We start from the raw sequence: 15,000 nt of genomic DNA on the forward strand, positions 1-15,000 counted from the left end.
TTTATGACACCCTCCCTCACCCCCCCTCACCCTACCTTGCCCTCACCCAGTGCCTACAACCATCCATTCCATCTCACCAGGTACTGTGGTGGGACACGCGCAAGCTCTCTCAACCCACAGACACCTTAGTCCTTGACCCATTACGAGAAGACCCACCTGACATCACCCGGGCTTTGACTGCGACTTGCGTGGAATACGAGGTCAGCATGCCCACGAAGTTAATGGTGGCGACGGAACAAGGGAAGGTCGTGGCCTGTAATAGACGGGCGAGAAGTCCACCAGACAGGATTAGTAAGTTTGACGTCAGGTTTTCATTATGGTAGATGTAGGAGGGAGGGAGGGAGGGGGGAGAGGGAGAGAGTCAGAGAGAGAAGGTTAAAGAGAGAAAGAGAGAGCGAGAGTCAGTCAGAGAAAAAGAGAGAGGGGATGAGGGAGAAAGAGAGAGAGGGGGGAGGGAGGTGGAGAGAGAGAGAGAGAGAGAAACTTGTAGCAAAAGCTAAATGCAATTATTTCTCGCTAGATATGTAAATAGGCGCGACTGCCACCACCCATTTAATTAACGTATGGGAACGTAGTGTATATGGGAGAAGGATGATAGTGTAGAAGGCAAGTTGTGGGGAAAGGAGCGAAAGAGTAAGTGTAGTATGTGTGTGTGGTATATATGCTTGGTGCGAGAATATAAAGGTTGGTAAGCGTGAGGTAAGCCGAGGAGAGGCGTGTGCGTATACGCAATTGAGCAAGTAGCCACCTTGATAAAATGAGGAAAACTTATTATCATTCACTATAGGTAGCTTGTAGGTAGCACCTAATTTCGGGCGTTCATTAAACCAGACATACGTGGAACAGCTTTATTACAAATAAAGTTAAAAGACAGTAAAACATGGAACGATAAAACAAACACGAATAAAACAGTAACATGAATGGCAAGATAAACTGAACTTGGAACATTAAAATACAAGTTACGAAATCAACCATGAACATAAAATACACTTAATAAAACGGTAGAACGATACAATAAAAATAAAACGGTAAGCTAGAAAGCTTGATAAAAGGAACTCAATGGAACCATACAAGCAGGTTAAAACAAACGATGAAACAGTAAAATAGAACTCTGGTAGAACATAAAACGAAGGTAAGAAAGCACCGGTCACTTAAGTCACTTTGGCCGAACAAATACCCTACAAATTATTTCTTGCCACCTATATTAGAACTATCCCCACAACCACTTAACTGGACAGGGGAAGCCCGTTCCGGGGTTCCTCAGACTGTCTGTCGGCTTAGCAGGCCGGTAGCGAAATCCCCCCCCCTTTGTTGTGCCTTACTTCCCTCGTGACTTCGTAGGCGGGAAAAGGGAGCTAACTATGGTTCTTTAAAATCAAATATATAAAACCCTTAAGACTCAACATGCTTAAAACCTGGGTGTATTCAATAAAATAATTGATAAAAAGACCTAGGATTAGAATAATTAATTTAAAATATTAATTTACTTGTAAAAGAACCATAAAACTTAAAAATAGGCCATCGTGATCTTAATGAACATAAAACTTCAAAATGTAACATAAATGTGCCTAGGTGCTTTGTCATCTTCAGACAGGAAAGAGATAAAAGAGAAAACAATAAAATATAATGTATTTGGCAAAAAAAAGTAAAAATTGGCAGCGGTAATCGTGTGCGTATGGTGTGCTCGGGCATCCTCCTCACTCGCGAGATAAAGGTGCACTTATTGGGGCCTGGAGGTGATGTTGCCGGCCGGAGGACGCATTATGCCATAGCCGATGTTCGCATGGGGAAGGCTTCAACGCTGCAAAGCCGCCTCCATAATCCCCAGAGAAGATATACATAGAAATTGACGCCACGCACTGTTCCACCAGGTGGGAGTGTTGCCACCTTTAGATCTTTTCATTTCTTTTTGTTTTTGTCGTGCCTGTGGGAAAGTTGGGAGGTGAGAGATTTTTCTATTACCGCATTACCTCCTGAAGTGATGACCAATGATCGACGAGGTCAATCACTACAACTCCTCCCCCTACAAGCGCGGCAACCCCTGGTTGACGTGAAAAAGAGTTGCTTATCATTTACTGCTGCCAATATTCTGCGTTACTGAAGTGGATATTTTCTGCGACGAAGCACTTTCCAGGACCGACTGTAACAAGAGAGGATAGATTAATATAGGGATTACGTAAAATCAATTTGCTGATATTTCTACGGCAAAGCGACGTGACCTTATGGTGCATACGACCCACGACTGACTCCCCATTTATACTGGTACGACTCACGACCTGTGCCTGGAGTGCTTATACCTCATCTTCCTCGTCTGGTCGGTCATATCTCGAACTCGGGCCTGGGACTTCGGGGTCTGCCAAATCTTCTCCATCCTCGAACTGAAGTCGATCACTTTCATCCTCGGTCGGTTGATCTGGGTCGTCTTCCTCCTCTTCGGGCCTCTGTTGTGGTTCTGCATCACTGGATTCTTCTCGTGGCACGTATCTTCTCAACTGGTTGATGTGGCATTTTAGCTCCTGATGCGGCGTATAGGGGTCCTGTACGACGTAATTAACTGGCCCGATCTGCTTGATGACTCTCACCGGTCCACTCCACCTTGGCGCCAGTGCTGCTATACGACGTGGCCGAATCGGGCGAATGATCTTGACTAACACCAGCTCTCCCACCTGTGGCCGAAATCTTGACCGGACTTTCTTATCATAATCCCGAGCCCACCTTTCCTTGGCGCTCCGCATACTTTGTATTGCAGCATCGCGGGCTTCACGGAGTCCCTCTCTCAACATCCTGGCGGCATCTTCGTCTGCTTCCTGGAAATTAGTTAGGTTGGCAGGGAAATAACCGTCTCTCCCTGTGAGAAGATACAGAGGAGTCTGATTAACGCTCCTATGTACTGACGTGTTCAAAGCTAGACGTACATACGGAAGCATCCTGTCCCAATCTTGGGGATGCTGAACCACTAATGTTGCCAAGGAGTCCTTCAGGACCCTGTTGACTCTTTCCACCATTCCGTTGGCCTGCGGGTGATAACATGTGGTGTACAGCGTTTTAACCTCTAAAATCTGGCACACCTGTCTGAACAACCGATTCGTAAATTCGCTGCCATTATCTGTTAATAATGTCCGAGGCGGACCAAACAATGTAAAGAAATTATTAATAAAGGCGTCTGCAACTGAACCTGCATCTTTGTTAATCAAAGGTAAGAGTTGTAGATAACGAGTAAAATGATCTATGACGACCAAGACATACCGATGCCCTCTCGCTGAGGTCACCATCTCTACAAGATCAGCCGAGACTCTTTCGAATGGCTGAGTTACCTCCGGCATGGATGCAAGGGGAGCCTGCCTAGAAGCAAGTCCTTTCCTCCTTTGGCACTGAACACAGGATTGAACAAACCTGCGAACCTCTGCTAACATTTGTGGGAAATAATATCTATCTCTTAATCTACAATAAGTTCTAAATATGCCTGGATGAGCGGCAGACTTGTCACAATGTACGAGCTCGAGTACCTTTCTTCTTAAAGACCGAGGAATGACAAGTTGTTGTATGATCCTCTCTGGTAAAACACGATGGTGATATAAAAGCCCATCCTTAATCTCAAACTCGTCAAGTGGAAGTGGAATCCTCCTCCTAAGAGCCCTTCGTTCCCTGAGGTACAAAATGATATCGTTCCACAGCGGATCATTCTGCTGTGCCTCTGCAACCTGCTGCGAATCAAGGTCTGTACCAATGCAGTCTACTTTACGACTGAGAAGATCTGGGAGGTGATGTGAAGCACCTGGCTTGTACCTAATCTCGTAGTTATAAGAAGAGAGTTCGTGACTCCATCTTGTCATCCGAACAGACTTTGTGGGCCGTTTAAAAACGTACACCAAAGGTCTATGGTCCGTATAGATTGAAAAGTGTCGACCATACAAGTACGCATTGTAATGACGAACCGATTCTACCACAGAGAGCGCTTCTAAATCTATGGCTGGATAATTTAGTTCTGAATCCCTTAGCTTCCGTGAGTAGTAAGCCACAGCTTGAGGAATGCCCTTCTCATCCCTTTGCATCAAACAAGACCCAATTGCCACACCTGAAGCATCAGAATGAAGCTCAAACGGCCTGTCAAAATCTGGCTTTCGTAACACGGGTGCTGTAACCAACCTAAGTTTCACTTCCTCAAAAGCCTTCTGTTGTTCGCTTCCCCATGCGAATTTCCCGTTCTTCCGCAAGAGTCTAGTTAATGGGGCCGCCAATGTAGCATAATTATCCAAATGCTTACGGAAGAAGCCGGTGGCGCCCAAGAACTGACGGACTTGTTTTGTAGTCCGCGGAGGCTGCATCCTCGAAATGGCTTCCACCTTCTCGGGATCAGGTGATATACCCTGTGGGGTGATAAGAAATCCTAAGAACTTAAAGGAATTTAGGGCAAGTTGGCACTTTGTTACATTAAGCCTGAATCCTGCTTGGGCTAAGAGGCCAAGAACCTCATCAAGATGAGACAAGTGTTCTTCAAAAGATGTTGAGTAAACGACAACGTCGTCTAGATATGCTAAAGCATGTTTCCCTAAGACTGGGCTAAGTACTGCATTAATTGCCCGCTGGAATGTACTGGGAGCTGTTGCCAAGCCAAAAGGCATACGATTAAAGTGTAGCAACCTAAATCCATCACTAAATGCAGTCTTGTTCCTATCCTTTGGCTCCACCTCAATCGTCCAATAAGCAGACTTCGCATCGAGTGCTGAAAACCACTGCGTACCTGACAACTCGTCTATCATTTGCTCCAACCTGGGCATGGGATACGTATCTGCGGTGGTGACTCTGTTCAGCCCTCTGTAGTCCACACAGAAACGAATACCTCCATCCTTCTTTCTAACGAGCACCACGGGTGACAACCACGGAGATGTTGACGGGGCAATCACACCTTCCCTCAGCATCTTATCGCACTCCTCCCTAATGATGGCACGCGCACTCTCCGGCAACCTCCACTGGCGAGTACGTATAGGATCTGAATCAGCTGTGGGAATATTATGTTTGATATTAGGTACCTTCCCTAATGGTGCAGACTCGTCAAACAAAATAGCATGGCGCTGCAACACTGCCATTAACCGACTACGTCTATGCGAACCAAGATGGTCAAGCTTAGCTTTAGAGATGCAAAACTCACCCGAAGGAGTAGAAATGGGCAAGACCTCCGTACTCACAGTAGGAAAGAGATCAAAGTCGTCATCGTCATAACCAAAATCAGTAGTGCCATAATGCGTATCAAAATCATCTATGAAGTTCTCAAATTCTGAAAAATGCGGACCATTAGAATGTGCAAACCCTCTACTACTATCAAAACCATCACCAGGACATTCAGAAACATTATGAACACAACAGTCTGAACGAAAATGCTCATTTCCATTACAATGAATATCAGCATTTGGACAATCATAAAAATCATCAAAATTACTAAAATGATTAAAATCAAGATTATTAAAATCACCCTCATGTGATTCTGAATCAGATTCATTTCTTACATATTCAAATACGTTGTCTACACCTTCAATACAAGCAATGTTTGCTCCTTGTTTTAAAATTACAGGATACTTGTGATCATTTACTATCCAAATGGACACTTTACCTCCCGACACCTGTGTTACGCTACGTGGAATTAGTACCTGAGCAGTTTTGCCCGTAACCATAGCAACCATCTTTAGACCGTTCGGAACCACCCCTATAATAAATTTTCCCGTCTCTGGTGGACAAACTACCGTCTCAGCGCACAATACTTGCGTGGTATCATCAGTTTCCATTGACTGACTATGCATACGACGCTTAGGAAGTATCTTTATACGCAATGATGGCGTATCACTAAAGGTCATGAGGACCCGAACTCCGTTTAGCGTAACATAATTCCGTTGTGGAGAGTTAAAAGCAACCATCCTAAAATTAAACCTTCTAAGCCAGTCCATACCTAACAGGATGTCGCCTGGGAATTGAACACCTTCCGAGACTATATTCACATCGTGTTTACACTTAACATTTTCACTGATACAAAAGTATAGACTTGCACTCTCGTGCGCGCAAAACGAGTGACCTGAAGCTCCGCGTAATGTGCGAGTCGAAGGTCTAAGTGATTGTATATTCAATAGATCTTTCATTCGACTCTTCATCAAGGTTATCTCTGATCCCGTATCAATAAAACAAGTGCAAAGAACACCGTTAACTTTGAGAGAGATAAGTGGTCTTCCTACTTTAATCTTATCGTTAACAGGTGCAATCATGGCCGTATTCTTATGAGTCGTGGATATTTGAATTCCCCGCTGAGTTTGCCGCACGGGAAGCTGGAAATGGTCGCGTCCCGTGGGCTGTGGAAAAGGGGCAATTTCGCGCAAAATGACCTGCCTCATTACATGTGTAGCACTTTACCGAGTTACCTTCTGACGTATTCTGCCTCCCCCTACAATCTTTCGTATCATGTGAATGTGATTTATGGTAGGAGCAATACATAGTGGATTTCCGAGCGCGTGAGGTCTCACCATTTGCCTTGACCTGACTTCCCGTAGACTTAACATTAGCCATTCTAATACTCCAACATCTTTGCGCAGCATCTATCAGTACTTGAAGTGGGTCTTCTTCCTTCAAGGCTAAAGCTTCCCTTAACCACTGAGGCAACCCCTGGAGAAATATGCGGCGGATTAATTCGTCCGGCATCCCAACAGATCGCGGGTAATCCCTCACACCTTGGTAAACTACCGATTCTATAGCCACAAAGAAATCGATCGGTGCTTGCCCTGTAGCCAACTTATAGTTACTCAGGTGATTAAAGAAATCGGTAGAAGAACATGTGCCCCTGAATTTAACTCTAAGCTTCTCCTTGAAGTCTACCCACGAGGTGATTCCGTCGAATATGGGAGAGTTTATAATTAAATCTGCGGTACCGCGGCATGAACTTCTTGCAGCTCGGATGTATGCATCATCCGTCCGAGGTTGCGTCGCATTTTCGATATGCCTAAGCCACGATTCGACCTCCTGGTTACGTTTTAATGGTTGTGAAGCAGGAGTTTCGGCCTTAAAGGGCGGAACAACATCTTTATAAAGAACGTACTCTACCGGAGATGGGTTAGGACTAGCGGTACTATTAATATGGCCACTGCTACTGCTTTGAGTGCCATAGCTATGCGCTAGTGCGGCATACTGTTCCTGCATTGCTGCAAGTTGGTCGCTAAGTTGTTGGCAACGCTGATTTAACTCTTCGTACATAGGCAAGTCTAGATTCTCCCGTGAATGCGTTGGTATGACCTCTCGTGACACCTCAGGTGACCGTGGCGAACTAGCACTTGATGGTCCTGCAATAGCATCGTCTTCCAGCGCTCTTTTACTCCGTTTCCCCATATTGAAAGATGCGTATAATTAACAAACTCAAAACTTCAAAGATATGCAACTTGTAAATACGAAATACATTAATCTTACGTACGTGTGTACCACTACGAATATCAGCGAGTAACTTCTAACCACAAGGACTGTTTAAGCACTTAAGTATGCGCAAGCTTTGTTTCAAGCGCTTGTTTACCTGTATTCTCACTTGTTTACCTGGGCACAGTAAGCATGGTCTCGTTACTAATCAATCAAGGTGGTTACTATGCTTGATTCGTCCCGCCGCTCGCCGCCAATTAAACGGTCGTATAGTTAGTTGTAGCAAAAGCTAAATGCAATTATTTCTCGCTAGATATGTAAATAGGCGCGACTGCCACCACCCATTTAATTAACGTATGGGAACGTAGTGTATATGGGAGAAGGATGATAGTGTAGAAGGCAAGTTGTGGGGAAAGGAGCGAAAGAGTAAGTGTAGTATGTGTGTGTGGTATATATGCTTGGTGCGAGAATATAAAGGTTGGTAAGCGTGAGGTAAGCCGAGGAGAGGCGTGTGCGTATACGCAATTGAGCAAGTAGCCACCTTGATAAAATGAGGAAAACTTATTATCATTCACTATAGGTAGCTTGTAGGTAGCACCTAATTTCGGGCGTTCATTAAACCAGACATACGTGGAACAGCTTTATTACAAATAAAGTTAAAAGACAGTAAAACATGGAACGATAAAACAAACACGAATAAAACAGTAACATGAATGGCAAGATAAACTGAACTTGGAACATTAAAATACAAGTTACGAAATCAACCATGAACATAAAATACACTTAATAAAACGGTAGAACGATACAATAAAAATAAAACGGTAAGCTAGAAAGCTTGATAAAAGGAACTCAATGGAACCATACAAGCAGGTTAAAACAAACGATGAAACAGTAAAATAGAACTCTGGTAGAACATAAAACGAAGGTAAGAAAGCACCGGTCACTTAAGTCACTTTGGCCGAACAAATACCCTACAAATTATTTCTTGCCACCTATATTAGAACTATCCCCACAACCACTTAACTGGACAGGGGAAGCCCGTTCCGGGGTTCCTCAGACTGTCTGTCGGCTTAGCAGGCCGGTAGCGAAATTCCCCCCCTTTGTTGTGCCTTACTTCCCTCGTGACTTCGTAGGCGGGAAAAGGGAGCTAACTATGGTTCTTTAAAATCAAATATATAAAACCCTTAAGACTCAACATGCTTAAAACCTGGGTGTATTCAATAAAATAATTGATAAAAAGACCTAGGATTAGAATAATTAATTTAAAATATTAATTTACTTGTAAAAGAACCATAAAACTTAAAAATAGGCCATCGTGATCTTAATGAACATAAAACTTCAAAATGTAACATAAATGTGCCTAGGTGCTTTGTCATCTTCAGACAGGAAAGAGATAAAAGAAAACAATAAAATATAATGTATTTGGCAAAAAAAAAGTAAAAATTGGCAGCGGTAATCGTGTGCGTATGGTGTGCTCGGGCATCCTCCTCACTCGCGAGATAAAGGTGCACTTATTGGGGCCTGGAGGTGATGTTGCCGGCCGGAGGACGCATTATGCCATAGCCGATGTTCGCATGGGGAAGGCTTCAACGCTGCAAAGCCGCCTCCATAACCCCCAGAGAAGATATACATAGAAATTGACGCCACGCACTGTTCCACCAGGTGGGAGTGTTGCCACCTTTAGATCTTTTCATTTCTTTTTGTTTTTGTCGTGCCTGTGGGAAAGTTGGGAGGTGAGAGATTTTTCTATTACCGCATTACCTCCTGAAGTGATGACCAATGATCGACGAGGTCAATCACTACAACTCCTCCCCCTACAAGCGCGGCAACCCCTGGTTGACGTGAAAAAGAGTTGCTTATCATTTACTGCTGCCAATATTCTGCGTTACTGAAGTGGATATTTTCTGCGACGAAGCACTTTCCAGGACCGACTGTAACAAGAGAGGATAGATTAATATAGGGATTACGTAAAATCAATTTGCTGATATTTCTACGGCAAAGCGACGTGACCTTATGGTGCATACGACCCACGACTGACTCCCCATTTATACTGGTACGACTCACGACCTGTGCCTGGAGTGCTTATACCTCATCTTCCTCGTCTGGTCGGTCATATCTCGAACTCGGGCCTGGGACTTCGGGGTCTGCCAAATCTTCTCCATCCTCGAACTGAAGTCGATCACTTTCATCCTCGGTCGGTTGATCTGGGTCGTCTTCCTCCTCTTCGGGCCTCTGTTGTGGTTCTGCATCACTGGATTCTTCTCGTGGCACGTATCTTCTCAACTGGTTGATGTGGCATTTTAGCTCCTGATGCGGCGTATAGGGGTCCTGTACGACGTAATTAACTGGCCCGATCTGCTTGATGACTCTCACCGGTCCACTCCACCTTGGCGCCAGTGCTGCTATACGACGTGGCCGAATCGGGCGAATGATCTTGACTAACACCAGCTCTCCCACCTGTGGCCGAAATCTTGACCGGACTTTCTTATCATAATCCCGAGCCCACCTTTCCTTGGCGCTCCGCATACTTTGTATTGCAGCATCGCGGGCTTCACGGAGTCCCTCTCTCAACATCCTGGCGGCATCTTCGTCTGCTTCCTGGAAATTAGTTAGGTTGGCAGGGAAATAACCGTCTCTCCCTGTGAGAAGATACAGAGGAGTCTGATTAACGCTCCTATGTACTGACGTGTTCAAAGCTAGACGTACATACGGAAGCATCCTGTCCCAATCTTGGGGATGCTGACCCACTAATGTTGCCAAGGAGTCCTTCAGGACCCTGTTGACTCTTTCCACCATTCCGTTGGCCTGCTGGTGATAACATGTGGTGTACAGCGTTTTAACCTCTAAAATCTGGCACACCTGTCTGAACAACCGATTCGTAAATTCGCTGCCATTATCTGTTAATAATGTCCGAGGCGGACCAAACAATGTAAAGAAATTATTAATAAAGGCGTCTGCAACTGAACCTGCATCTTTGTTAATCAAAGGTAAGAGTTGTAGATAACGAGTAAAATGATCTATGACGACCAAGACATACCGATGCCCTCTCGCTGAGGTCACCATCTCTACAAGATCAGCCGAGACTCTTCCGAATGGCTGAGTTACCTCCGGCATGGATGCAAGGGGAGCCTGCCTAGAAGCAAGTCCTTTCCTCCTTTGGCACTGAACACAGGATTGAACAAACCTGCGAACCTCTGCTAACATTTGTGGGAAATAATATCTATCTCTTAATCTACAATAAGTTCTAAATATGCCTGGATGAGCGGCAGACTTGTCACAATGTACGAGCTCGAGTACCTTTCTTCTTAAAGACCGAGGAATGACAAGTTGTTGTATGATCCTCTCTGGTAAAACACGATGGTGATATAAAAGCCCATCCTTAATCTCAAACTCGTCAAGTGGAAGTGGAATCCTCCTCCTAAGAGCCCTTCGTTCCCTGAGGTACAAAATGATATCGTTCCACAGCGGATCATTATGCTGTGCCTCTGCAACCTGCTGCGAATCAAGGTCTGTACCAATGCAGTCTACTTTACGACTGAGAAGATCTGGGAGGTGATGTGAAGCACCTGGCTTGTACCTAATCTCGTAGTTATAAGAAGAGAGTTCGTGACTCCATCTTGTCATCCGAACAGACTTTGTGGGCCGTTTAAAAACGTACACCAAAGGTCTATGGTCCGTATAGATTGAAAAGTGTCGACCATACAAGTACGCATTGTAATGACGAACCGATTCTACCACAGAGAGCGCTTCTAAATCTATGGCTGGATAATTTAGTTCTGAATCCCTTAGCTTCCGTGAGTAGTAAGCCACAGCTTGAGGAATGCCCTTCTCATCCCTTTGCATCAAACAAGACCCAATTGCCACACCTGAAGCATCAGAATGAAGCTCAAACGGCCTGTCAAAATCTGGCTTTCGTAACACGGGTGCTGTAACCAACCTAAGTTTCACTTCCTCAAAAGCCTTCTGTTGTTCGCTTCCCCATGCGAATTTCCCGTTCTTCCGCAAGAGTCTAGTTAATGGGGCCGCCAATGTAGCATAATTATCCACATGCTTACGGAAGAAGCCGGTGGCGCCCAAGAACTGACGGACTTGTTTTGTAGTCCGCGGAGGCTGCATCCTCGAAATGGCTTCCACCTTCTCGGGATCAGGTGATATACCCTGTGGGGTGATAAGAAATCCTAAGAACTTAAAGGAATTTAGGGCAAGTTGGCACTTTGTTACAATAAGCCTGAATCCTGCTTGGGCTAAGAGGCCAAGAACCTCATCAAGGTGAGACAAGTGTTCTTCAAAAGATGTTGAGTAAACGACAACGTCGTCTAGATATGCTAAAGCATGTTTCCCTAAGACTGGGCTAAGTACTGCATTAATTGCCCGCTGGAATGTACTGGGAGCTGTTGCCAAGCCAAAAGGCATACGATTAAAGTGTAGCAACCTAAATCCATCACTAAATGCAGTCTTGTTCCTATCCTTTGGCTCCACCTCAATCGTCCAATAAGCAGACTTCGCATCGAGTGCTGAAAACCACTGCGTACCTGACAACTCGTCTATCATTTGCTCCAACCTGGGCATGGGATACGTATCTGCGGTGGTGACTCTGTTCAGCCCTCTGTAGTCCACACAGAAACGAATACCTCCATCCTTCTTTCTAACGAGCACCACGGGTGACAACCACGGAGATGTTGACGGGGCAATCACACCTTCCCTCAGCATCTTATCGCACTCCTCCCTAATGATGGCACGCGCACTCTCCGGCAACCTCCACTGGCGAGTACGTATAGGATCTGAATCAGCTGTGGGAATATTATGTTTGATATTAGGTACCTTCCCTAATGGTGCAGACTCGTCAAACAAAATAGCATGGCGCTGCAACACTGCCATTAACCGACTACGTCTATGCGAACCAAGATGGTCAAGCTTAGCTTTAGAGATGCAAAACTCACCCGAAGGAGTAGAAATGGGCAAGACCTCCGTACTCACAGTAGGAAAGAGATCAAAGTCGTCATCGTCATAACCAAAATCAGTAGTGCCATAATGCGTATCAAAATCATCTATGAAGTTCTCAAATTCTGAAAAATGCGGACCATTAGAATGTGCAAACCCTCTACTACTATCAAAACCATCACCAGGACATTCAGAAACATTATGAACACAACAGTCTGAACGAAAATGCTCATTTCCATTACAATGAATATCAGCATTTGGACAATCATAAAAATCATCAAAATTACTAAAATGATTAAAATCAAGATTATTAAAATCACCCTCATGTGATTCTGAATCAGATTCATTTCTTACATATTCAAATACGTTGTCTACACCTTCAATACAAGCAATGTTTGCTCCTTGTTTTAAAATTACAGGATACTTGTGATCATTTACTATCCAAATGGACACTTTACCTCCCGACACCTGTGTTACGCTACGTGGAATTAGTACCTGAGCAGTTTTGCCCGTAACCATAGCAACCATCTTTAGACCGTTCGGAACCACCCCTATAATAAATTTTCCCGTCTCTGGTGGACAAACTACCGTCTCAGCGCACAATACTTGCGTGGTATCATCAGTTTCCATTGACTGACTATGCATACGACGCTTAGGAAGTATCTTTATACGCAATGATGGCGTATCACTAAAGGTCATGAGGACCCGAACTCCGTTTAGCGTAACATAATTCCGTTGTGGAGAGTTAAAAGCAACCATCCTAAAATTAAACCTTCTAAGCCAGTCCATACCTAACAGGATGTCGCCTGGGAATTGAACACCTTCCGAGACTATATTCACATCGTGTTTACACTTAACATTTTCACTGATACAAAAGTATAGACTTGCACTCTCGTGCGCGCAAAACGAGTGACCTGAAGCTCCGCGTAATGTGCGAGTCGAAGGTCTAAGTGATTGTATATTCAATAGATCTTTCATTCGACTCTTCATCAAGGTTATCTCTGATCCCGTATCAATAAAACAAGTGCAAAGAACACCGTTAACTTTGAGAGAGATAAGTGGTCTTCCTACTTTAATCTTATCGTTAACAGGTGCAATCATGGCCGTATTCTTATGAGTCGTGGATATTTGAATTCCCCGCTGAGTTTGCCGCACGGGAAGCTGGAAATGGTCGCGTCCCGTGGGCTGTGGAAAAGGGGCAATTTCGCGCAAAATGACCTGCCTCATTACATGTGTAGCACTTTACCGAGTTACCTTCTGACGTATTCTGCCTCCCCCTACAATCTTTCGTATCATGTGAATGTGATTTATGGTAGGAGCAATACATAGTGGATTTCCGAGCGCGTGAGGTCTCACCATTTGTCTTGACCTGACTTCCCGTAGACTTAACATTAGCCATTCTAATACTCCAACATCTTTGCGCAGCATCTATCAGTACTTGAAGTGGGTCTTCTTCCTTCAAGGCTAAAGCTTCCCTTAACCACTGAGGCAACCCCTGGAGAAATATGCGGCGGATTAATTCGTCCGGCATCCCAACAGATCGCGGGTAATCCCTCACACCTTGGTAAACTACCGATTCTATAGCCACAAAGAAATCGATCGGTGCTTGCCCTGTAGCCAACTTATAGTTACTCAGGTGATTAAAGAAATCGGTAGAAGAACATGTGCCCCTGAATTTAACTCTAAGCTTCTCCTTGAAGTCTACCCACGAGGTGATTCCGTCGAATATGGGAGAGTTTATAATTAAATCTGCGGTACCGCGGCATGAACTTCTTGCAGCTCGGATGTATGCATCATCCGTCCGAGGTTGCGTCGCATTTTCGATATGCCTAAGCCACGATTCGACCTCCTGGTTACGTTTTAATGGTTGTGAAGCAGGAGTTTCGGCCTTAAAGGGCGGAACAACATCTTTATAAAGAACGTACTCTACCGGAGATGGGTTAGGACTAGCGGTACTATTAATATGGCCACTGCTACTGCTTTGAGTGCCATAGCTATGCGCTAGTGCGGCATACTGTTCCTGCATTGCTGCAAGTTGGTCGCTAAGTTGTTGGCAACGCTGATTTAACTCTTCGTACATAGGCAAGTCTAGATTCTCCCGTGAATGCGTTGGTATGACCTCTCGTGACACCTCAGGTGACCGTGGCGAACTAGCACTTGATGGTCCTGCAATAGCATCGTCTTCCAGCGCTCTTTTACTCCGTTTCCCCATATTGAAAGATGCGTATAATTAACAAACTCAAAACTTCAAAGATATGCAACTTGTAAATACGAAATACAGTAATCTTACGTACGTGTGTACCACTACGAATATCAGCGAGTAACTTCTAACCACAAGGACTGTTTAAGCACTTAAGTATGCGCAAGCTTTGTTTCAAGCGCTTGTTTACCTGTATTCTCACTTGTTTACCTGGGCACAGTAAGCATGGTCTCGTTACTAATCAATCAAGGTGGTTACTATGCTTGATTCGTCCCGCCGCTCGCCGCCAATTAAACGGTCGTATAGTTAGTTGTAGCAAAAGCTAAATGCAATTATTTCTCGCTAGATATGTAAATAGGCGCGACTGCCACCACCCATTTAATTAACGTATGGGAACGTAGTGTATATGGGAGAAGGATGATAGTGTAGAAGGCAAGTTGTGGGGAAAGGAGCGAAAGAGTAAGTGTAGTATGTGT

General features: G+C 44.6%; 2 protein-coding genes across 2 annotated transcripts in view; one reads left to right on the plus strand and one right to left on the minus strand.

Moving 5' to 3' along the window:
- LOC125032324 (dynein axonemal intermediate chain 2-like) overlaps positions 1–15,000 on the plus strand; it is a 44,703-nt gene that overhangs the window by 15,968 nt on the left and 13,735 nt on the right. Inside the window, exon 6 of the mRNA XM_047623421.1 lies at positions 81–291. Within this exon, the coding sequence (XP_047479377.1) occupies positions 81–291 (211 nt within the window). The remainder of the gene's footprint in view (positions 1–80; positions 292–15,000) is intronic.
- On the minus strand, positions 1,971–2,942 carry LOC125032570. The gene is made up of 2 exons (XM_047623800.1): positions 2,298–2,942; positions 1,971–2,140 (listed from the first exon to the last, which is right to left on the minus strand). The coding sequence occupies exons 1-2, from the start codon at positions 2,925–2,927 to the stop codon at positions 2,069–2,071; spliced, it is 702 nt and encodes a 233-aa protein (XP_047479756.1). The 5' UTR covers positions 2,928–2,942; the 3' UTR covers positions 1,971–2,068.

Source organism: Penaeus chinensis, chromosome 14, assembly GCF_019202785.1.
Source record: "Penaeus chinensis breed Huanghai No. 1 chromosome 14, ASM1920278v2, whole genome shotgun sequence".
In the NCBI taxonomy this organism is placed as follows: domain Eukaryota; kingdom Metazoa; phylum Arthropoda; class Malacostraca; order Decapoda; family Penaeidae; genus Penaeus; species Penaeus chinensis.

Coding starts and splice junctions, on each gene's coding strand:
- LOC125032570 (XM_047623800.1), bottom strand. CDS start 2,927: ATGCTTCCGTATGTACGTCTAGCTTTGAACACGTCAGTACATAGGAGC. Junction 2,141..2,297: donor GACCAGACGAGGAAGATGAG/GTATAAGCACTC, acceptor CTCTTGTTACAG/TCGGTCCTGGAAAGTGCTTC.